The sequence below is a fragment of the Nycticebus coucang genome, chromosome 21, assembly GCF_027406575.1.
Source record: "Nycticebus coucang isolate mNycCou1 chromosome 21, mNycCou1.pri, whole genome shotgun sequence".
In the NCBI taxonomy this organism is placed as follows: Eukaryota; Metazoa; Chordata; class Mammalia; order Primates; family Lorisidae; genus Nycticebus; species Nycticebus coucang.
Genome location: NC_069800.1, coordinates 51,539,616 through 51,562,912, shown reverse-complemented (window position 1 = coordinate 51,562,912; position 23,297 = coordinate 51,539,616). Strand labels below are relative to the sequence as shown.

Sequence of the window (23,297 nt, the reverse complement as noted above, 5' to 3'; positions counted from 1 at the left end):
GGCTGTTCTCAAACTCCTGAGCTCTGGACATCCACCCTACCGAGTGTCCCAGAGTGCTAGGATTATAGGCATGAGTTATGATGCCCAACCCCTCCTGAGTTCTGCTTGCCCACAATGGGCCTAGCTATCTAACTTGCTTTGGTCATTGAGACAATAGCAAATGTATAGCAAGAAGAAACTTAAAATTATGTGTATTCTACTACAGAAAATAAGTCTGAATGAGCCTGCAAGATGATGAAATACCACATGAAGAGGCTGGTGAGCAGATGTCTCTAGCTGAGGACTTCATAAATCAGCCAGCCCCAGCTGACTAAAGAGCAGAGCAAACCAGCCCAGATTGGAAGAACTGCTAGCTGAGTCCAACCTAATTACCAACGTACAGAATCATGAATTATATAAAATGGAGCTATTATAAGCCACTACATTGAGGGGGGAGTCTTTTGTTATACAGCAAAAGCTAACTGATACAGTCCAATCTGTCTCTTTATCTTACATACACATATATACACTCATAAACCCCACCCTAAATCTACGAAAAGAGTTCCATTCTTTGGGAACTCAGGTTCAAACTTTATTGAACCTTTATTGAACACCGTCTACATTTCAGGCTTTCACATGATGTTTTCAAACTTTATGACCACCATATAAAGGAGGGAGGGAAAAGGCTTTGCAATTACTAGACACCAGCCAAATCCCAGGCAATGAACTACCTCACTTAATCCTCAAAGAATAATCTGAGGTATGTGTTTGTATCCCCCTTTTACAGGTGAGAGATTTGCCTACGATTTCATAGCTAGTAACTAACAAGGACAGGATTTGAATGCCAATTTGTTAGGTTTTAAGTTTAAAGAGTTGCATCTCATATTGTAAATTCTCTAAAATCAAAATAAAGATTCTTGACATGTTAGAACTGCCATTAAGTGTACCAAGAGTGAGGGAATGGAATTTTCCCAGTAACCTTATCTTTGAACTTTTCTTCCAGGACCCTTCAGTTAGACAAATGATCAAGTGTAGTGGACAGCAACCTGACAGTGCTGAAAAGCATGAGAGAATCACTCCAAACTGATTAAAGGCCAGGCTGTCCCCAGGGCTTCAGCTAGCTAGTAGGCTTTTTGTTTTGACTTGAGCTAGAGTATTTTTTCAAATGTATCCCAGAAAATGAAGACATTCAGTTGAATGATAATACAAGAAACCTAAAGCCATAGAAAAAATGGACTGAGCAAAGAAACCAAGCCTTGGAAATAGTCACATCTTGCTCTGATTCTATTATCTGATGCAAGAAATACATGAACTCCAATACTACAACTGGCCTATTTTTCACTGTAAGCAGCATTTATCAAGCTAAATGGACAATCTGTCAAAGCCCACAAAGGAGTGAATTCATAAGCAACTGTACATTCTATTTGTTTTTCTTTGAAAACATGTATATAAAAGCAAAAAGACTTAACAACTCAAATATCTACCAACTGATAGATAAATAAAATGTAGTATATCCAACAGTGGAATATTATTTAGCAATAAGAAGAAATGAAATATTGGTACATACAATAACATGTATAAACTTTGAAAACATTATGCAAAATGAAAGAAGCAAAATGCAAAAAGCCACATATTATCTGATTCCATTTAAATAAAATGTCCAGAATAGAAAAATCCACAGAGACAGAAAGTAGATTAATGGTTGCCTGGAGAAGAGAGGGGAGTGGGAAGTGACACCTAACAGGATTATAGCTTATTTGGGGGGCGGGGGGGTGATCAAAAAGTCTGGAATGCAATAGTGGGATGGCTGTAATACCTTGTTAATATTAATCCTTAAAAAAAACAACAACCCTGAATTCTATGCTTTAAAACGGCAAATCCTATAACATGAATTATTTCTCATTAAAAAACAGTAAAACTTTAAAAATTAGATGGCGGGGATGGTTTATAACCCTGTGAATATAATAAAAGCCACTGAATCATACACTTTAAATGAGTGAATTGTATGGTAGATGAATTATATATCAATAACTCAATTAAAAAGAAAAACCAACAAGACCCCTTTCTGCTATTATCTGTCCTTATTGCTGGATTCATATTAACTGTAACACAACCTCAGGGTAGTTATAAGTAAGAAGAAGCTTAATCAAAGATTGAAGGCCACTTTTCCCACTGGATTGACTACCTACTAGACCTTAAAATTACGGCCTTCCATTTCAAACCTTCATATGCCAGACTGTCACTATGTAAACCACAACGGTCAGCCTACTCTTTCCTTAATTCCTATAATAACTATTTTCTCCCTAAACAGTAATTACATTTGTTCAAACTACAGAACTGAGCAGAGCCTGCACTTTCTTTTCTGTTTCATGCATAAATATTTGCAAAAAAAATAACTCTAGTAATCCCTCATATGTTTTCTTTAGGCTTAGAATGCCTTAATTTGCAATTCTTATCATAGGCTTTATTTTTCAATCTATCATTCAATTGTGCGTGGTTTTTTTTTTTGTGTGTATGTGTGACCAGGTACTGAAGTGCTTTATATTTGATTGACTCATTTAGTTATACAAGTTTTTATCCAAGTTGCACCCTGTATATTCCTTTATTTATATTTCAGTGTTCTTTGAAACCACTAAGAATCACTAGAATAACTACTTAAAAGATTCTCTGAATGACTCTTCCACTTAAGCAGTTTAGTTTTGGTAACTGCCTTTAAGTGAACTGACCTTATTCCTGGGCAATGTTGCTCTAGTTGTTTTAATATAGCTGCAATATAGCTATTCAAAAAGATGCAAATACAAATTTCAAAGGGTTACTAACTAAAGCAACAAGGGCAGCACATATACAAAGATACAAAAGGTTCAGAAGTCAGAATGATTATTGCAAGAATATCCTAACTGGTCTCACCTTTTGCAGCCTTTTGGGACTCCATTATATCACTTTCCTGATCAAAATGTCTTCATATATCCTATCACTAACAGCATCAAGTTCAAATTCCTTACTTTGGAATTCATGATCCTCCAAAATCCAGTCGACATCCACATAAGCTTCAGCCAAACTGAATATTCATTTCTACCTTTCTGACTTTGTATCTGCCTGGAACCTTCCCCAGTTTTCCTGCATATCTGAGTCCTTGCCTTGGTTTTCCTAAATTCTTTAACACTTTTCTGTACCATTTACCCAGCATTTGGCCTAGTATTTCATTACCTTCATATGTAGAGGTCTTTTCTCCTAATTAAGTGTCATTGTCAAAATACCACTGTATCTGAAGAACCCAGGGCAATATTCTATGCATATAAAGAATTCAAAAGAACAATTACTAATAGTAGGCCTGCCATAAATATTAGATAATAACAAATGTCATCTTCCTCTTTCAATGTCTAAGTTTCAGGTCAGCAGTAATGACACTAGTTTTTGTACACTACACATGTACATGACACTGTAGTGATTACTTAATAAATACTTCTTGGTTGGCACTATTTTTTTTTTTTTTTTGTGGAGACAGTCTCACTTCATCGCCTTCAGTAGAGTGCCATGGCATCACACAGCTCACAGCAACCTCCAACTCCTGGGCTTAAGCAATTCTCTTGCCTCAGCCTCCTGAGTAGCTGGGACTACAGGCGCCCGCCACAACGCCCAGCTATTTTTGGTTGCAGTTCAGCCGGGGCTGGGTTTGAACCCGCCACCCTCCGTATATGGCGCCGCCCGGTTGGTACCATTTTTAACAAATACTGATTCCAAGTTGATATTTCTTAGAGCATAAACATGAAGAAAATAATCTCCTTTTTTCTTTATAGATCCATTTAAATTGATATTTGAAATTGCACCCCCATTTTCTTGCTGATCAAGGGTAAGGTCAGAACAGTTTAGGCTGCCAGAGAAATATATTCCACAAACTGATCAAGACTAACTTACCAATCAATCTCTTAGGAATAACAGCCAAAAGTATATCTTTTGGGATTTGCTTTCCTTTGTTCTTTATTAGTATTATGCTACTGCCCTCTCTTGGAAACTGTATTTTCCCTATGGCTGTTGTTGGCTCTCCTTTTACCAATATAACTATACTGGAGTAGCTATCTTTCCAAAAATATAAGCCTAGAGCCCTTCTCCCAAGTCACCCTGAGATCTGGTACTTTCATATCCTAATACGTGGTCTGGCAGGGGGTTTTGAATGAATTTTCAGGCACCAAGAGTCTGTGCTTTTTGGCTCAGTCCAAAAGAATCAAGAATGCTAATGGTTTCTAAAGATAAAAGCGGGCCCAACATCTGGACGCAATAAGAAAAACTGCACAAACAATTAGGATTTAGTCTCCACTCTGGCAGGACGACCTTGAATTATTTTTGAAACTGTGAGAAAAGTATAAGTATCAAGATGCTCTTGATACTCTCTATTGTAAACCTGCTCTTCTATTGTAAACCTCATTTAGGAGGGAGCTTCTGATAAAATGCTCAGTGAAACACAGTGATTATCTTTGGGAGATGGAAATAATCCAGTTGGTAACAAATTCCACAGTATTAGGATAAGGGTTTGAAACTCTGCATTAGAAGGTTCATGTGTGTCCAAAGTCTGGACCTCTTTGAAATCTTTCATCTTGTATTTTGAGCTATTTAACAGATTCTCAAAAACACATATCATCTTATTGCCAAGGAATTTAAAACACACACACACGCCCCACATGCTCCCCCTCTCTTCTCAGCACATTGGGAAAAACATTACTGAAACTGACAAATGGCCTTCCCTTAACTCAACCATTTTCTTGCCAGCACTCAGACATACCTGAGGTGACATTTATAAAAAACCATTAACAGAAAGAGTAAAAACTAAAAAGCACAGCTATCAAGAGAAAAGGAGTTAAGATGAAGAAAATTAGCCCTGGTTGAAGTAATGTTTAAATTCACCCTCATATATTAGAAGACTTATAATACAAATACTTATTAAAATGCCTACCATTGTGAGCACTTACATATACTAAGTAATTTATTATCTCATATCATCTTGACAAAAACTACAAAATCAGAACTTTTGTGCCCCATTTTTCTAACCAGGAAACTGAGTTTCAAAAAAAGAAATAATTGGACTAGGGAGACTCAGTTTATAAAACCCTGAGCCAAGTTTGAAGCCAAAGACTCTGATTCCAAAAATTAAAGCTCAATTTCCTATTTCCATTTCCTTCTTTCTTTCCTTCCTTCCATTTTTTGAGACAAAGTCCTGCTCTGTCACCCAGGCTAGAGTACAATGGCATCATCACAGCTCACAGCAAACTCAAACTTCTGGGCTCAATGGATCCTCCTGCCTCAGCCTCCCAAGTAGCTGAGACCACCAGGACACACTACCATGCCTGGATGATTTTTCTGTTTTTGATAGAGATGGGTCTTGTTCTTGCTCATGCTGGTCTCAAACTCCTGACCTCAAGTGATTTTCCCAGAATGCTAAGGTTATAGGTGTGAGCCTCCATGCCCAGCTCCTTTTCCTTCTCTTGTCCTTACTCAGATATATGATTCCAACACAACCAAATGTTTTAAGTTTTTGCCGTGGTACATATTAATACAACTGCACTGATGTTATCTGACACTCTCCTATGATGCTGTGTGCAATGGCAAGCATACATGGCCACTTAATATTCTCTGATGGTCATTTTTAAAATCCTGAAAAGATCAGAATTTGGACTGTAAGGCTTTTGTGGTAAGAGAAGTGTTAAAATATATCACTACTTTATGTCCTAATTACTATACTTTCAAATGCTATATTCCCAGTGAGAGAGAAAGTGTATGTGCACAAAAAGAGACAGAAAACACAAAAGAGGCCATGCTAAAACAAATCCTTTCAAACAACTGCAGGTGTAAAGAAAATAGGATGTGAGTCAAGAATTTCTACCTTATGCAGCTCTGAATTTAGAATCTGATGGACAGCGTTAAAATAAAACCACTGCAACAAGAGTCTGGCCTTTCACTTGATTTTAACATGAGCAAACTCACAGCAACAATAGGTGTCTTCATGAAACTCAGGACTTTCTGAGGAACTATAAATATGTGTTTTTACAAAATGTTTCTGAGTTGCCCTAACTTGATTATGCTACAATGATTTAAAATTCTTTTCCAAAGAGATTCATGTGGCTATTGCTATAGAGGAAAAATTAGAATTTTATTAACTAAGTAAGTTTTAAAAAGAAGCCACCTCCTGACTCCCGTAAGTTCACTGAGTTTAATTTAAAAGGCTTGAGTCAGGGGAAACAATCATCCAATTTGCAGTCCAACTTCTGCCTCATCTGGTCTATTAAGCCCGGAGATGAGGAGGGGAGACCAGCTGGTATGCATCTCTTGGGAATGCAGTGAGAGCAATTCATGACATTAGATCCAGGGAGAACCTCTGCCTGCCAAATGTTTAGTAGATGGGTACATATTAATGCAAGTGACCATCCTTTGGGTGTCATTTCCCTGTTTACTATCTTTGCTTCTGAAAAAAAATCCTTTTTGCATCCAAATGTATAAATTACTTACAAAAATATTTTAATGTTTTTGAAATCTTGGATTCTTTCTATTCCTAGTATGAATCATGAAGATGACACAAAAGACATAACTGTACAAGAAAACTGAGACAAACATGATGTCACAGAATTGGAAGTTGCTGTGCAAGAAAAGACTCTGCAAAGTTAAAAGCATGAGCCACGGGGGTGGCGCCTGTAGCTCAAGGAGTGGGGCGCTGGCCCCATATACTGGAGGTGGTGGGTTCAAACCCAGCCCCGGCCAAAAAAAAAAAAAAAGCATGAGCCACGGCTGGGAGAAAACATAATGCCCATAACTAGCAAAAAACCCCAGCATCTGAAATATACAAAAAGAAGCCAGGCACGGTGGCTCATGCCTATAATCCTAGCACTCTGGAAGGCCGAGGTGGGTGGATTGCCTGAGCCCACAGGTTCCAGACCAGTGAAGAGGCTGTAAAAATAGCTGGGTATAGGGCGGCGCCTGTGGCTCAAGGAGTAGGGCGCCGGTCCCATATGCCGGAGGTGGCGGGTTCGAACCTAGCCCCGGCCAAAAAAAAAAAAAAAAAAATGACATGATTCACTAAAAAAAAAAAAAAAAAAAAAAATAGCTGGGTGTTGTGGCGGGTGCCTACAGTCCCAGCTACTCGGGAGGCTGAGGCAAGAGAATTTCTTGAGCCCAAGAGTTTAAGGTTACTGTGAGCTGTGATGTCACAGGGTGACAAAAGTAAAACTCTGTCTCAAAAAAAAAAAAAAACGATCAAAAAAAAATATGCATGGTACTGTGCTGCTGAAAGAAAACACCAATTCTGGTTAAGTTCACTGCAAAATCTAGGAAAGGAGAGGAAAAGTTACTATTTTGAAATGTTTTGGCTGACTTCAGTCTTATTTGAACTTTGCCAAGTATGAGGTATCCAATCTCCAAACTAAAGGCCTTGCCCTAGTGTTGCTGTGGTTACTTAAAGTATATGTAAAAATAAATAAATACTGGTCTTGATCTGTTATAAAGCCTACACAGAAATGGGATTTGTGAACTCAAATGGGAACACAATTATATCCCATAATTTATTACAGAGCTCCCTCTGCTGGCCCAGAAAAGGCATGATAACCCTAACACTGACAAAGACTTCACATGCTCTTCAGTTCTTGGAGGTAAATGAGATTCTTCTAGTGACCTTATTGAAAAACCACATCTAGACAAATAGAACTCTTCCAAAATCCCCCATGTTTTTACTTTGAAAACCCTTTCATCCAGACAGGCCTCTATGGTTCTTACGAGTATTCCTGATCCCACTCATCTTAACCCCTCCCTTCCAACTGCAATCTGACTCTTTAGTGTAGATTCGGATATACATTCCCCAGACAAATTCCCTCAGATGGAACAATATCATTAGCCTATCAGAGGCACGCCTCCTTTGAAACAATCTTCCCTTTCCTTCTGGAAATCCTGAAGACATATACAGAGTAGTTAGTTACTGAAATAATCCACAAGGAGAAGCATATCACTACAGGCTGAGACTCACCAACATATGAACTCCAAGATAAGCCTTAGTCTCCCCCACCATAATTGACAAAGGGGCTCTCCTGTAAGTAGTATAATTTGATAGTTGAGAGCATAAGCTCTGAAATCAAACATATCTAGGTGCCAAGCTTGGCTCTTGTATTACTCATTATGTAACCATAAGCAAGTTACTTAATCTCTTTGCAATTCAGTTTCAACTGCTGTAAAGCAAAACATGATTATATTTACCACACAGCATGACTGTGATGATTAAAATATGTGAAATGTATACATCGAGCACTAAATCATTAATAATTATTAACAGTTACAACATCCATCCTACTGATTATACGAAATAAATTAACATATAATAAGTGTTTAAAAAAAAAATATCCCTGGAATCTCATCTAATGCCTATGAATATAACAGTAGGCAACCAAAATAAATCAGAAGTTCAGGAGAATGAAAATAACACAGAGTATTATTTTGGATTCCCAGGTACACCACTCACTAGCCATGTAACTATGAATAAGTAACAACCTCTCTGAACTTATGCCTTAGATAAAAAGCATAGAAACATCTTCTCCGTAGGTAGTTAAAATGAGCTGATGTGCTAAACGTCTTCCCTCCTACTCTAAACACGTAGAAATTGAAGACTTAAAATAAAACAGGCCAGGAGCAATGGCTCACACCTATCACTTTGGGAGGCCAAGGCAGGAGGATCACTTGAGTTCAAGACCAGGCTGGGGAACATAGTGAGCCCTTCTCTGTACAAAAAATTAAAAAATAGTGTGGTGGCACACGCCTGTAGTCCTAGCTACTCAGGAGGCTGAGGTAAATGATCATGGAGCCCAGGAGTTCAAAATTTCAGTAAGTTTTATGATCATTCCACTGCACTCCAGCCTGGGCAACACAGCAAAACCCTGGCTCTTAAAAAATAAAAATAAAAATAAAAAAAGCATAAACCATAGCACTCAAAATCCAAAAAGAAAAATAGTTCAAGAGGCCAAAGCAAGAAAGGAGCACTAAGCTTAGAGTTTGCCACCCATTACACCCTCAATGAAAGGATGTACTTAAGAAGAAAAATGAGCCCAGAAGAGAAAAGAAGGCTAAGAGAAGAAAGGGTAAGCAGGATACTGACAGCCCAATATTTTTGTAAGTCTAAGTACTGCCTATAAATAATTATTGTAGTAGCTAATGTATGGATTTTAAAAAAACCTGTAAGAGCTAAAACAATCAACAATAACAAAGTATGGGAGAGATAGCTTGGAAAAGGGAAAAATGTTTGAAAATCTTTTTTTCTTATTCAGAAAAAGGATAAAGATATTAACTTTGGAATTGATTATAAAAATAGAAAATTAAGTGGGCATATACTTTGCCAGCTGGTGGCAGACAGTGGGGAGAAGGGATGAGAGGAAGGATAGGGAGGATAGAAGCTGAACTCAATAAATGAAACAGAAGGAAAGAAAAGAGAAAAAAAGTAGCAAAGGAAAAATATGATGAGTAGAAAGCACAAAATAAGAGAATAGAACTAGGCCAGGCACAGTGGCTCATGCCTGTAATCCTAGCACTCTGGGAGCCCGAGACAAGTGGATTGCCTGAGCTCAGGAGTTCAAGACCAGCCTGAGCAAGAGTGAGACTCCATTTCTGCTAAAAACAGAAAAACTGAGACAGGATCATTTAAGCCCAGGAGTTTGAGGTTGCTGTGAACTATGATGATGCCATGGCACTCTACCCAGGGCAACAGTAAAACTCTGTCTCAAAAAAAAAAAGTTCAGAAAAAGTTCTGACCTACATGTCCTAAAGAATAAATTATAAATGCAAGAGTCTGCCTATGTTCATGTTGAAGTTTCTTTAAAATTACAAACTCAAATTAGATTCTATAAATCTACTGTAAACAATTATAGTAGTGTGTCTTTTCTTATTAAATGTTGTATGTGGGAGACAAAAATTTTGACTTTTTTAGAGATTTAAGTTCACAGCAAAATTGAGAGGAAGGTACAGAGAGTTTCCATATTCTATACACCCCTGCCTCCACACATGCACAGGCTTCCCCAATAGTTATCATTTTAATTTCCAAGGATAAACATTTCATATAGATTCAAAGAAGGCAAAGAAGGCACCAGATAAAAGCCTAGCTATTTTCACAAATTTTAACTTCCAGAAATTTAAGTTCTGTTATCAGCCATGCTCTCTATGTTTATAAATGTTGTTGATTATTTGAGCTACAAGGGGCAATGAATATAAACACATTTAATAATTCTTTACTTTTACTGAACCCACAGAAAGAAAGTGAATTATGAGTATCTGAACCAGGTTTGTACTTGGTCTGCTTTAAATATTTAAAAATAAATTCTGAAAAAGTGATATGATACTCAATATTTGCTTTAAATTCATTCAGTTTACTATTTGTTTTTGGGAAGGTGAAGTTGCAATAGGATGCGCAATAAATTGATCATTTTTGAAGCTGAGTGACACATCCACAGGAGTTATATTCTGTATAACTGTATATACGTTTTAATTTTCCATAATAGTTTAAGTTTAAATAACTCCTAAAACAGTTAGGGGTAAAGATCTTAAAGGAAGTGGCAAATCTGTCAAACTTGTAATTCAAAAACTGAATTACAAGACCTGCAACAGATTGTGAACTGAGTTTATTTAATGTCACTCAGCCTGTGACTGCTGAGGTTTTTAAATGGCTCTTGTCATGATTATAATAAGAGATACATGTTTCTCATTAGACATGTTAAAACTATCCAAGTTCAGAAATTAAAAAGAATAAGCAACTCATTGAATTAATTAGCATTTGAAATATGAAAATCTTATCTGGAACAAAATTCTTTAAATAAAAATGGGCAGATTTTCCCCTAACACATGCAGGCACAACACGTGCTAATGGGTCAGCCTCTTACATCACACAGTGATTATAATCACCTACAAAATTAAAACCTTTAAGGCAAGTGCGATATTTAGTGCTCAGAGTCAATGAAATGAACTAATGGTCAGCAGCTCATTATTCTAAAACGAATGTTCCTAACAAACCATATTGGTTCCTTTAAAAAAGGCAGAGGAGGTGGAAAGAAATCTAGTACATAACATTTAGCCGATTATTTAGGTAACTCCAAACACAGTATTTCTAGGGTGCCTTAATCCTGAGTTTCAGGGATGAAACACTACCTAAGGACACGAAATGAAGTAAGAATTTAAAGAGAGGAGCACAGGCTCTGATGTTTTTATAAACACTTAGCAAGTATCCACTTTTCAAGCTATAAAACAAAATGAGAGGAAGAAAGAATAAAAAAGGCAATCTAGAGCTCAAAGTCCTAATTTACGGGACATGCTATGACATCAGCAATATTTGGGGGATTTTTTTTTTCCTGAAAAAAATATAAACTCTAGCAACTTTGGAAAATAAATATGTAAAAATATAAAATACCTATAATTCTATTCCCAGCAATAACCAAAGTGGAATGCAGACTGTAACAAATAGTCTAACTGCATTACAAATGAATCATACAACTATACTGATGAGGGCAGGGAAGAAATAAGCTGACCCATTAACTTCAGAAAAATATTTTATTATAATCAGATACTGAAGGCTAAAGCTAAACACTGTATTTTAATTGGTAAATATGCCTCTCTTAGGGGTATGAGTTAACAATTCTTAAAAATACTTTATATGTATATGAGTCTTGAACAAATAAATACAGTAAGACTTCTGTAAGATGACCACCCAAGGGACTACAACAAATTGATCAACAAGTGGAGATGGTCAGCATAAGGAACTAGGCGTACTGTATTGATACCTACATATAGAGCATGTCCAGTCAATGAAAATTAGGTCAACTTAAGGAGTGGTCAATGTAGGGAGGTAGGTAACTATGGAAGTTCTACTGTATGTAACAAGAGTTATAACGAGGCAGATAATGGGATTCCTCACTACCGGGGAACAGAAAGGATGAAAAAAAAAAAATCAACCCTATAGTAGTGGGTTGGAATCAAATGTATCATAATAGGTTCATGGTTTTAAATACAAAATACATACATATGAACTATATATGTTATATAAAATGTACATGTTGTATACATGAATATACATATACACAGATAGAATATAAAAATGAATATAAATATGTATGTATGTGTGGGTTTGTCTACCTACATATATGTATATATTTTAACTGTGTCTATTGAAAGAGCCCCAAAACAGTGATCTTGGTTTCTAAATATCAATTTCCAATAAAAGGAAGCAGGGCTCCTTTTTTTTTTTTTGTAGAGACAGAGTCTCACTGTACCGCCCTCGGGTAGAGTGCCGTGGCGTCACATGGCTCACAGCAACCTCTAACTCTTGGGCTTACGCAATTCTCTTGCCTCAGCCTCCCGAGCAGCTGGGACTACAGGCGCCCGCCACAACACCTGGCTATTTTTTTGTTGCAGTTTGGCTAGGGCTGGGTTTGAACCCGCCACCCTCGGCATATGGGACCAGCGCCCTACTCACTGAGCCACAGGCGCCGCCGGAAGCAGGGCTCCTTAAAGATATGAGTGCTTCTGGAACTATGGTACAGAAAATTCAAAATAAGCCTAAAGTAACTGGGAGTGCTTGAACAAAAGAATGAAGGCATGTCAAAAGTGGATAGGAGGCCATGTGCAGGGGCTCACACCTATAATCCCAGGACTCTGGGAGGCCAAAGCAGGAGGATCACTTGAGCTCAGGAATTCGAGACCAGCCTGAACAAGAGCAAGACCCGCTCGCTACTAAAAATAGAAAAAAATTAGCTGAGCTCTGTGGTGTGCTCCCATAGTCTCAGCTACTCTGGAGGCTGAGGTAGGAGGATCACTTGACCTCTGAGCTATGATGATGTCACTGCACTCTAGCCCAGGCAAGAAAAAAAGACTCTATCTCAGAGAAAAAAAAAGTGCACAGGAGCCAACCTGAAAATGCCTCTAATAGCCAGTTACGAAAATTTGAAAACCAAAATAAATAATGTTACCACTGGAAAATTACTCAAAGAATAAAACAAATACTTACAAGTTCATACAGGTTATATTAATATATAATGGGATAAATAAATAAACAAGGGAGAAAGGATAATTCTTCATTGTGGAAATAATATACAAATTAATAAATGTAAAAGGAAATGAGTGAAATAGAAATCATATCACAGTGATAATCATTACAGGCAGGATTTACCCATGGATGCTAAAAAGTGCATGAACATTTGAGGTAAAATGAGATATTTACAGCCTCCAACCTTTTCCTTCAGTCTTTTTTCTACACAAACCTCCAAAGCTTTTACTTCTCCGGTTGTGGCAACAAAAGCAGGGACTCAAGACCAAGTCTGCATGGACCCTGAGAACCTGTCCTCTCTGAAATGTACATGTATTGTCTGAGAAGTGAGTAGATTTAATAAGAGGCTTACTTTTCATAGTCCCTTCCTCTTCCTCATCATCTGCATTGATCACCATGGTGCCCAGCTGTGATGGCAACGTGTCATCATGCTCAATCATAGTATTGGCTCCATCACTCATGGTGCTGGCTACTCGGACGGTGCCCATCTCATCACCCACTGCTCGAACCATCGTGCTAGAATCTAATTCATCCTCCTCCTGTAAAACAACAAAAACTCACATTGGGACTAAGATTTCTTTCTCTACTAGAGTTTTGCAACATAGATCTAAGAAACTAATGTGAATACCCTTGGAATTGCAGGGTTGTGAGGGCGTCTATAAGTATAAAAGCTACATGTGGAGTATGGCTCCCAGATTCCCAAAAGGGCATGAAGAAATCAGGTCTCAGACCTGAGCATTCTCTCTCCAAAATAAAAAGTTAAAACTGATTAAAAGATAATGTGGTAAAAGAGTGGAATTTAAGTGTTTTCGGGAGCAGAGACCCAGCAAGCCTTTGGCATGCCTTGCTCCAGGTCAGGTCACAGTCACTCAAGACCCCAACTCCAGGCTCATCCATCGTCTCCTACTCATCTTACCTGGCCTGGCAATCATGTAATAACAAGCGTCAATGCCTGCGGCCCACAGCAGTGCCTGCCACTCACTGAGTTTTCCTCATCGTCCTGGTCCACTTCCCGCTGCTGGGCTTCCTGGCGTTTCAATTTCACATCCATGGCTTCATTAATTAAGTCTCGCAGTATTGACACTCCTTTGGCACTCTTGACAAATGGGTGCTTAAACAAAAAGGTGGAAAACACTGGAGACAGTTTATATGACAACAGTGCCTGACCATAGAGGATACTTGATAACATCTGTGGAATCCATCAGTAAATCTCATCTTTCTCTTTATGCTTCAGACAATAGCTAAACCATTCACTTTACAACTCTGAGCAGATACACATTCAAGCTTTGCCCACTTTTTAGCTTGGCTAGAATGCCTATGCCATTTCTCTGTCAAATCTAGAAAATATCAATAGGGTGTATCACCCTCTAGACCAGTGATTTTCAATCACTGTGAGGATTTTAGGTATGCCGTGAAAATTTTTACTTTTTTTTTTAATTTCTTTGCTTATTTTTTGTTTATTTCTTTGCTTTTTTCATTGTTTTGTTCAGACAGTTTCACCCTATGCCCTGAACAGAGTGCAATGGTGTTACAGCTCACTGCAACCTCAGACTAGGGGTGTGGAAATCCCGATGCCTCAGCCTCCGGGAGCCGCTGGGATTATAGGCACTTGCTGTGGCACCCAGCTTTTTTTTTTTTTTTTTTAATGAGTCAGGGTCTCACTGTCGCTCAGGCAAGTCTCTAACTCCTGAGCTCAAGCAATTCTCCCTCCTCAAGTCTCCCACAGTACTGGGATTACAGGTGTGAGCCACCATGCCCAGCTGCTGTGAAAATTTTTAAAGATCATTAATTAAATTATTTTCAAAAGAAGGCACAGTAAGTGTATATATATATTACTCTTTTTTGATCAACATAATTTAAGTGTGCCACGGAAATTTAACTATAGGTTCAAGTGCGCCCTGAGATTAAAAAAAAAAAAAAAAGGTTGAAAACATTGCTTTGGACAAAGTTCTATAAACATGTTGACAGCACGTTCCAATTGACTCCCAAACGTCTAGAGAGACAAATGGCATGAGACAGGCGGTAGTGACCCTAGCAATCCTGCAAAATGTTGAACTGTCCCACAAAGCAATGAACTATGGCACATTCTGCACAGATTTCAAATGTCTCAGACTGTATATGCACTTCAGGAGGTAATTCCAATTTTTTTTTCAAGAGATACACAAAAAGGCCAGTGATTGGGGAAGCAAATTTGGAGGAAGGGTTTAATGTAATAAAGACATTGTTTAGAAATGATTGAACAGGCTGGGCATGGTGGCTCATGCCTGTAATCCTGGCACTCTGGGAGGCTGAAGCGGGAGGATCACTTGAACTCAAGAGTTCAACACCAGCCTGAGCAAAATCAAGACCAAGACCCCAGCTCTACTAAAAAGAGAAAAACTTAGGCTCGTGTGGTGGCATGTACTTGTAGTTTCAGCCACTGGGAAGGCTGAGGCAGGAGGATGGCTTTAGCCTGCAAGTTTGAGGTTGCAGTGAGCTATGATGACACCACTGCACTCTAGCCAGGGTGACAGAATGAGACTCTTATCTCCAAAAAGAGAGATAAAAAAAGAAATCACTGAATAATTTATCTCACTTATTCTGTTCCGTGTCCTATAGCATTTCCATTTCAGAAAAGTAATGAGAGTTTTAACATACATATATGTTGGTTATAAAAAGGAAGCACTGGGTCTAAAATGGTTGAAAACGACTGGCCAGGCCCAGCAGTAATAACAGGTACTTATCAAGTCCACAGCATACTATCTGCAATACGTGTAAAGCATTTCTCCAAGTTGCACGTTATATCACTTAATCATTACACTATATGATGCAGGTACTTTATCCTTACTTTAAGATAAGAAAATTAGAAAAACAGAGAGCTTAAGTTACTTGTCCAAAGTCACAAAGCTAGTAAATAGGGAGCCAGGATTCAAACCTGGCCAGTCGGACTTCAGAATGCAAACTCCTAAACACCAAGCATACTGCCTGCCAAAGCTCACCCACTCTTCAAGACCCAAGCATAGAAGCTACCTCCTCCATGAAAGCACTCCTAGCCTCTCCAAAGTGGCCTCCTCCTATCCTGACCTACAACAGCACTCACCAGTGATCTCAATTCTTGGCAGAATGGATAGACTTGATGGCACACCTGCTTTGCAATCAGAAAGACCCAGGTTCTAATGTTGGTTCTGCTATACGCCAGCTGAGTGACTCCAAATGAGTTAACCTACCTAACCTCCATTTTCTCAACTATAAAACTGTAATAATACCCAGGCTTCCCAAGACCTATGTGATCATTACATGGCATAACATGTGCAAAGCATGTGGCACACAGCAAGTGCTCACAAAACATCAATTCCCTTTCTCTAATCCCATACAGCCCTGTAAGTTCTAGTACTGCTGTCTTGTCCGATGATTTAACATTCTTTTCTATTCAAATATATCCAAAGCTCCCCAGAGACAGGGAATGTCTTATACTTCTTTCCTGCTACCTCCAGGTAGGTGGCATAATAGCATTTTCCAGTCAGCATGTGAATGAAACGGAGAGAGGCAGCATCACAGGGTGATTCATACCTGCAGGAGCTGAGTGGCAGTGGCTCTCTGGTCAGGGCTCTTCACAAGACACTGCCTCACAAAATCCGTGAAGTTATCTGACCACAGCTCTGGCTTTCGGAATGTGGGAGGAGGGTTTGTGGGAATCATGAATATTGCCTAGTTAAAATAAATGAAGGAACAAACAAAAAAAGATTTGGTAAAATAAAAGTGAAGCTCCAATAAAAAATTTATATCTGGAATTACATTTGAAGCTTGGTAAAATGATTTTTCACTTCTCCAAATCCCAACAAAAGTCTGAGCATTTCAAAGTAGAAAGCATGACAGTTAAAGAACCTGATATGCTTCTCTCCCTCTTTCCTTCTCTCTTTTGGGGTCTTCACCCCTAAATCTCACATCAATTAAGCTTTCTTCTTTTTTTGCTAACTACAGTATGCTGCCTTTCAAAGTGGAAAGGTCCGAGAGTATCCATATCCTAAAAATAATCTCACCCCCTGTAGTTGTCAAATTTCCCTCCACTTTAAAAGTCACAACCAGGGGGCAGTACCCATGGCTCAAAGGAGTAGGGAGCCGGCCCCATATGCCAGAGGTGGTGGGTTCAAACCCAGCCCCAGCCAAAACCTGCAAAAAAAAAAAAAAAAGTCACAACCAGGCACTGTGGGAGGCTGAGATAGGAAGACTGCTTGAGCTTAGGAGTTTGAGACTTGTCTGAGCAAGAGTGAGACCCCAACTCATGAAAAAAAGGAAAAACTCAGCTGGGTGCCGCAGTGAGCACCTGTAATCCCAGCCTCCCTCAGGAGGCAGAGGTAGCAGGATGCCCATAGCCCAAGTCTGAGGTTGCAGTGAGCTATGATGCCACTGCCCTCTGCTCAGGGCATAGGGTAGAACTCTTGTCTCAACTAAAAAAGAAAAAAAAAGTTACAACCAGGCTGTGCGCAGTGCCTCATGTCTGTAATCCCAGCACCTCGGGAGATTAAGGTGGGAGGACTGCTTGAGACCAGGAGTTTGAGACCAGCCTGGGCAATACAGGAAGACCCCCATCTCTATAAAATAAAAAAATATTTTTTTTGAATATTAAAAAAGGACAAAAAATTCACAACCACTCCCAGGTGTCACCAGTGATGAGTTCATCAACCAGAAATCCCTAAAATCATCAGGTAGTCATTAACCTCCAAAGCCAAGCCAAACCAACAACAAAAAATCTGTAATTGGCCTATTACATTAAATTTTCTTATTTCAAACAATAAGACTATTACTTATGGCATTTCTAATAAAAAGAAAAATGGTTTTTGTAAAAATAAAAAAAAACATTTTTTTCAGGGTAACAGAGATTTTATTTAGGAAGAACAGAGAAAGTTTAGATTACTTACAATGAGAAAGTTTAGAGCACCTCCAAAGAGAGTTGAAGTGAGTCCCTCTACAATAAAATTCTTTACAATAAGCAGCTTAAATTATATTCTTTGTACACATATAACCAGTAAATCTCCTCTACTCTCTCCCCTCCAAAAAGAGGGGGAGCACATGAATACTTTCAAAAAACTGTTAAGTCTTTTAGTAGGAGAACTAATTAATCAGAGAAGAGGAGGAGCTAGGGTTGGGAGGGATGGAGAGGACTATGGGGCCCCTGAGGAAGGCAGGGTGGGTGGTCTTACAGTGCTGTGATGAGGGCCTCCATGGGCAGGTAAAGCCTGAGCACCCCTTACGGTGTCAATACTGAGGAAGTTTCACTGGAGATGCAGACTATGGGCCCTTAACACATCTAGAAGTTGATAGAGACTGGAGAGCACAGAGCCTCCTGATAAACCAGAACCTACAGATTCAGATACCTACAGGACGGCTGGACATGGTGGCTCATGCCTATAATCCTAACACTCAGGGAGACTGAGGCGGGTGGATTGTCTGAGCTCAGGAGTTCAAGACCAGCCTGAGCAGGAGCGAGACTCTGTCTCTAAAAACAGCCAGATGTTGTGGGTGCCTATAGTCCCAGCTACTTAGGAGGCTGAGGCAAGAGGATCACCAGAGCCCAAGAGTTTGAGGGTGCCACAAGCTGTGATCCCATGGCACTCTACCAAGGGCAAGAAAATGAGATTCTGTCTAAAAAAAACAAATCAAAAACCTATAGCAACTAGGCAGGAAAAAGAAACCAACAAACCAGGTTGGCTTTTAGTAACTTGAGTTCAAAAACAATAGTTTGCTTTCCTTTTAAGACTATTACAAGGAAAATATTAGAGAAAACTCTGTAATAAGTGGTAAGTAACACTTGTTGATACAATGGGGAATCATGGATAAAGTGGAAAGCTCAGGCCCTATACAAAAGAGACAGCCAATACTCAGCTCCAGGTATTGTCATCATGTTAAAACATGATGCCTAAGGGCGGTGCCCATAGCTCAGTGGGTAGAGTGAGGACCACATACACCAGGCTGGCGGGTGTGGCAGGCACCTATAGTCCCAGCTACTTGGGAGGCTGAGGCAAGAGAATTGCTCAAACCCAAGAGTTTGAGGTTGCTGTGAGCTGTGACACCACAGCATTCAACTGAGGGCGACAAAGTGAGACTCTGTCTCACACACACAAAAAAAAAACCCACGATGCCTAAACCACTAAAAGTGTGTGTGTGTTGCACAAATCAAACATTTCTCTGGCCTACGTCCTGCCAGATGGCTATCACTACATATATCTAGACTACAGAGGGGTAGATCAGACTTAAATTAGTGACTCCAACTAGAGTAGTATATCATCTACAATGATACCACTTACCTACAATTAACTTACTTATTATTTGAAACCTAAGCAAGTAAGCCACAGAACTAACTTTCTAATGATGATCAGTAAGTAAACATTCCAATGGCTTCCTGTCCATTTCCTTACCCTCATTGGATGGATATCAGCATATGGGGGTTTCCCTTCAGCCATTTCTATGGCAGTTATTCCCAGAGACCAGATGTCTGCTACACAGTTGTATCCAATTTCCTGAATCACTTCTGGAGCCATCCAAAATGGTGTTCCTATCACTGTATTCCGCTTGGCCATGGTATCCTAAAACAGGAAGGGGAGAGAGCAGCACTAACCTTTAAAACTACTAGGAAAAAGAATAAATAAAATAAAATAAAACAGGCCTTGTACTTGAAATACACATAAAAACTATATTAAAGGGGTGATCAAGAAAGTCACGGAAATTTGAATGACGAAGAAACACAAAAAGATTCTCAATTATTAAAACAGAACCTAAGATTGATAAAATGTCTTTAATAACCAGTAAAGATAATAGTATAGAAAATCATATGCTGAAATCCAATGTTACTGCAGTGTAAATTGGTATAAGTTTTTAGCAGGCAAATTAGCAATATTTGATAGACTTTCAAATGTCTATATCCTTTGATCCAAATATTTCTAGGGATTGATCTTATGTGCAAGTGCTAGAACACACATGCACAAGGATTGCAGTGGGGAGGGGGAGAAAAGGGAAACAACTCAAACGACCACCAAAAGGCACTAAGTTAATATAACAACTATCCATACACTGAAACACCACATTAAAAAGAAAAGAAAAAGAAGATATATATACCTTTATCCAGTGTGGAAAAAATGTACAAGAGGGCCAGGTGCGGCGGCTCACACCTGTAATCCTAGTACTCTGGGAGGCCAAGGCGGGTGGATCGCTTGAGCTCAGGAGTTGGAGACCAGCCTGAGCAAGAGTGAGACCCCCACCTCTAAAAAAATATCTGGGTGTTGTGGTGGGCACCTATAGTCCCAGCTACTCAGGAGGTTGAAGCAAGAGGATTGCTTGAGCCCAGGAGTTTGAGGTTGCTGTGAGTTATGACAGCATGGCACTCCACTGAGGCAAGAAAACTGAGACTGTGTCTCAAAAAAAAAAAAAGAAAAGAAAAAGAAGTACAAGAGATATTTTAAAGAAAAAAAATTAGATTGGAAAATGATCTATAATATGGCACTGCTTTTGTAAAAGGAAAACACATATAATAATGACCATAACAGAAATGCTATTAGATCATAGCAAAAAACATCTGGGACAATATATCCCAAGTATTAATAACTATTATAACTAGTTATATCTAGAAGGCAGAATCACTAAAAACTTTCACTTTTCCGTATATTTCCATAAATATTCTGATGGCTTATATAAGCATATCTTAAATATGCAATCAGATTTATTTTTATAGGTATATAAAAAGTCTTAGTTTGGGAATTAAAGAATATGTGAATACAGCACACATTATGGCAAATAACTACTTGCACAGTTTCCTAAAATGGCATGGCCCTACTAAAAGAGAACTTTCCTACAGTTCCTGTATATTAAGAAGAGGATTTTTAAACAGAACTAAATATGCAAAAGGACTTCTCATCATCATTGCGAATGTTCCCTCTGAAATATCTATAACTTAGATTATGCCAGTCAGGAGCAAATAGCAGGTAAATTGATATTACTCTGTCAGTCATATGTAAAAAATTAACACAGGAACTAACTTACTGCTTAGTCATTTCCTCAACTCTAAACATTCAAATTTGCAGGGATATTTTCAAATGGTGGTAGTCAAAAATTGTTTTCACTGGATTATTTCAATTAGAAATGGCTACTTGGAAGGCTAAGTATTTTTTTAATTAATAAAGTAATGAGCAGACAATAACCCCAACTTGATCTATGTTACAGTTATATTAGTACAACAGCATAGCAACAAAAAATATTAAGTCCAGAAACAGGCTGGCACATGTACATACACATACAGTCATTTATATATGCCACATATCATTAAAATGTCATTCAAGAGCAAAAGACAGATTCTGCAAAACAAAACAAAACAAAAAAATACTGGGCATCTATCTAGTCATTTGTAAAACCACACTTAAATTTTTACCTCATACTTTCACCAAAATAAGTTCAAACAGGTTGAAACTTTAAATGTAAAAAACAAAACCTAGCTAGGCACAGAGGCTCACACCCGTAATCCCAGAACTCTGGGAAGCTGAGATAGGTGAATCACTTGAGGCCAGGGGTTCATTCAAGACCAGCCTAGACGACACATCAAGACCCCATTCCTACAAAAAATGTTCTTAAACATTTAGCCAGTTGTTGTGTCCTCACCTAACAGGTATGATGTAGGAGTATATGGCACACCTTCTTGGTGAAGGGCACAATTACCTAACAAATGCAAACAATGTAACTTAATCATCTGTACCCTCATATTCATCTGAAAAAAAATAAATTAGTTGGGCCTGGTGGCACATGCCTGTAGTCCCAGCTACTGGGGAGGCTGAGGTGAGAGAATCGCTTGAGCCCAGAAGTCTGAGGTTGCTGTGAGCTGTGATCAAGCAATACATTCCACCCTGAGTGACACTACAGAGCAAGACCCTGTCTCTACCAAAAAAAAAAAAAAAAAATTATGAATTAAAAAATAATTTTAAACCACACTGAAACATGTCTCAAAGTGAGTGCTAAAATAGAAAGCATAGATGAATAGTTCTATAATGCTGGAGTAGGAAAGGACTTTTTAAGCATGACATCAATGACAGAAACCATTAAATAAAACATAGGTGGATTTTTTCTATATAAAATTTGGAAACTTTTGTAGTATCTTAAAAAAAAATCAAAATTAAAAGACAACTAACAAATTAGGAAAAGATACTTCAACATAAATAACAAAGGATTAATCATTTTAACAATGTTTTTTCAGTTCTGGTTTATCTTTTTTAATAGATTTTGTTAAAGGTCCAGCACTTAATTAGAAAAACTGACATGGCTCACCGGTTCAAGACAAGCTAAGCCAGAGTGAGACTCATCTCTAAAAATAGCCAGGTGTTGAGGGGCCACCTATAGTCCCAGCTACTTGGGAGGCTGAAGCAAGAGAATCGCTTAAGCCCAAGAGTTTGAGGTTGCTGTGAACTATGATGCTACAGCACTCTACTGAGGGCAGTTGAGACTCTGTCTCAAATTAAAAAAAAAAAGATAAATAAGATGAAAAGTTCACATACAGAAGAGTAATTATAAATGGCCAACAATCAAATGTAAAAATTGTTTTCAAATGGCAAAGAAAATACAATTTGTTATTCATATAGTATTGGCAAATATAAGGGTTCATTTACACATCGCAGTTGAAAAGCAAAAATCATTCCCTTCTAAGAAGCACCTTGGCAATATGCATCAAAAGGCTCAAAATTGCATATATTTCCTAACCCAGTTCCAATGTAAAGTAATTACCTTAAAAATTTTTTTTTTTTTTGTAGAGACAGAGTCTCACTTTATGGCCCTCGGTAGAGTGCCGTGGCCTCACACAGCTCACAGCAACCTCCAACTCCTGGACTTAGGCGATTCTCTTGCCTCAGCCTCCTGAGTAGCTGGGACTACAGGCGCCCGCCACAACGCCCGGCTATTTTTGGTTGCAGTTTGGCCGAGGCTGGGTTTGAACCCACCACCCTCGGTATATGGGGCTGGCGCCTTACCGACTGAGCCACAGGCGCCGCCCAAAAAATTTTTTTTATAAATAAATGAAGTAATCATTCTAAGGAAATACTACTTAAGAAAATGTTGAAAAGTTTAGATGCAAAAATGTTTACCACAAAGTTTATGTTCATGGATGGCAGGAAAACTATAAGCAACCTAAATAGGTATCCAATGTCCAATATAGGAAATTAATAAAGCATGATAATCTATACAATGAAATACCAATGTTGCCATCAGAAATAATATTACAGATTTCTGGGTAAAGATGACATTGACCAAGTACATTTTA

At 38.5% G+C, this 23,297-nt stretch overlaps 1 protein-coding gene across 1 annotated transcript in view; it reads right to left on the bottom strand.

The window, feature by feature from the left end:
• The window catches only part of STK4 (serine/threonine kinase 4), an 86,729-nt gene that overhangs the window by 44,267 nt on the left and 19,165 nt on the right, over positions 1-23,297 (bottom strand). The window contains exons 6-9 of the mRNA XM_053574281.1: positions 19,423-19,590; positions 16,577-16,714; positions 14,010-14,138; positions 13,380-13,566 (exon numbers count right to left, since the gene is read on the bottom strand). Coding sequence (XP_053430256.1) covers positions 13,380-13,566; positions 14,010-14,138; positions 16,577-16,714; positions 19,423-19,590 — 622 coding nt within the window. The remainder of the gene's footprint in view (positions 1-13,379; positions 13,567-14,009; positions 14,139-16,576; positions 16,715-19,422; positions 19,591-23,297) is intronic.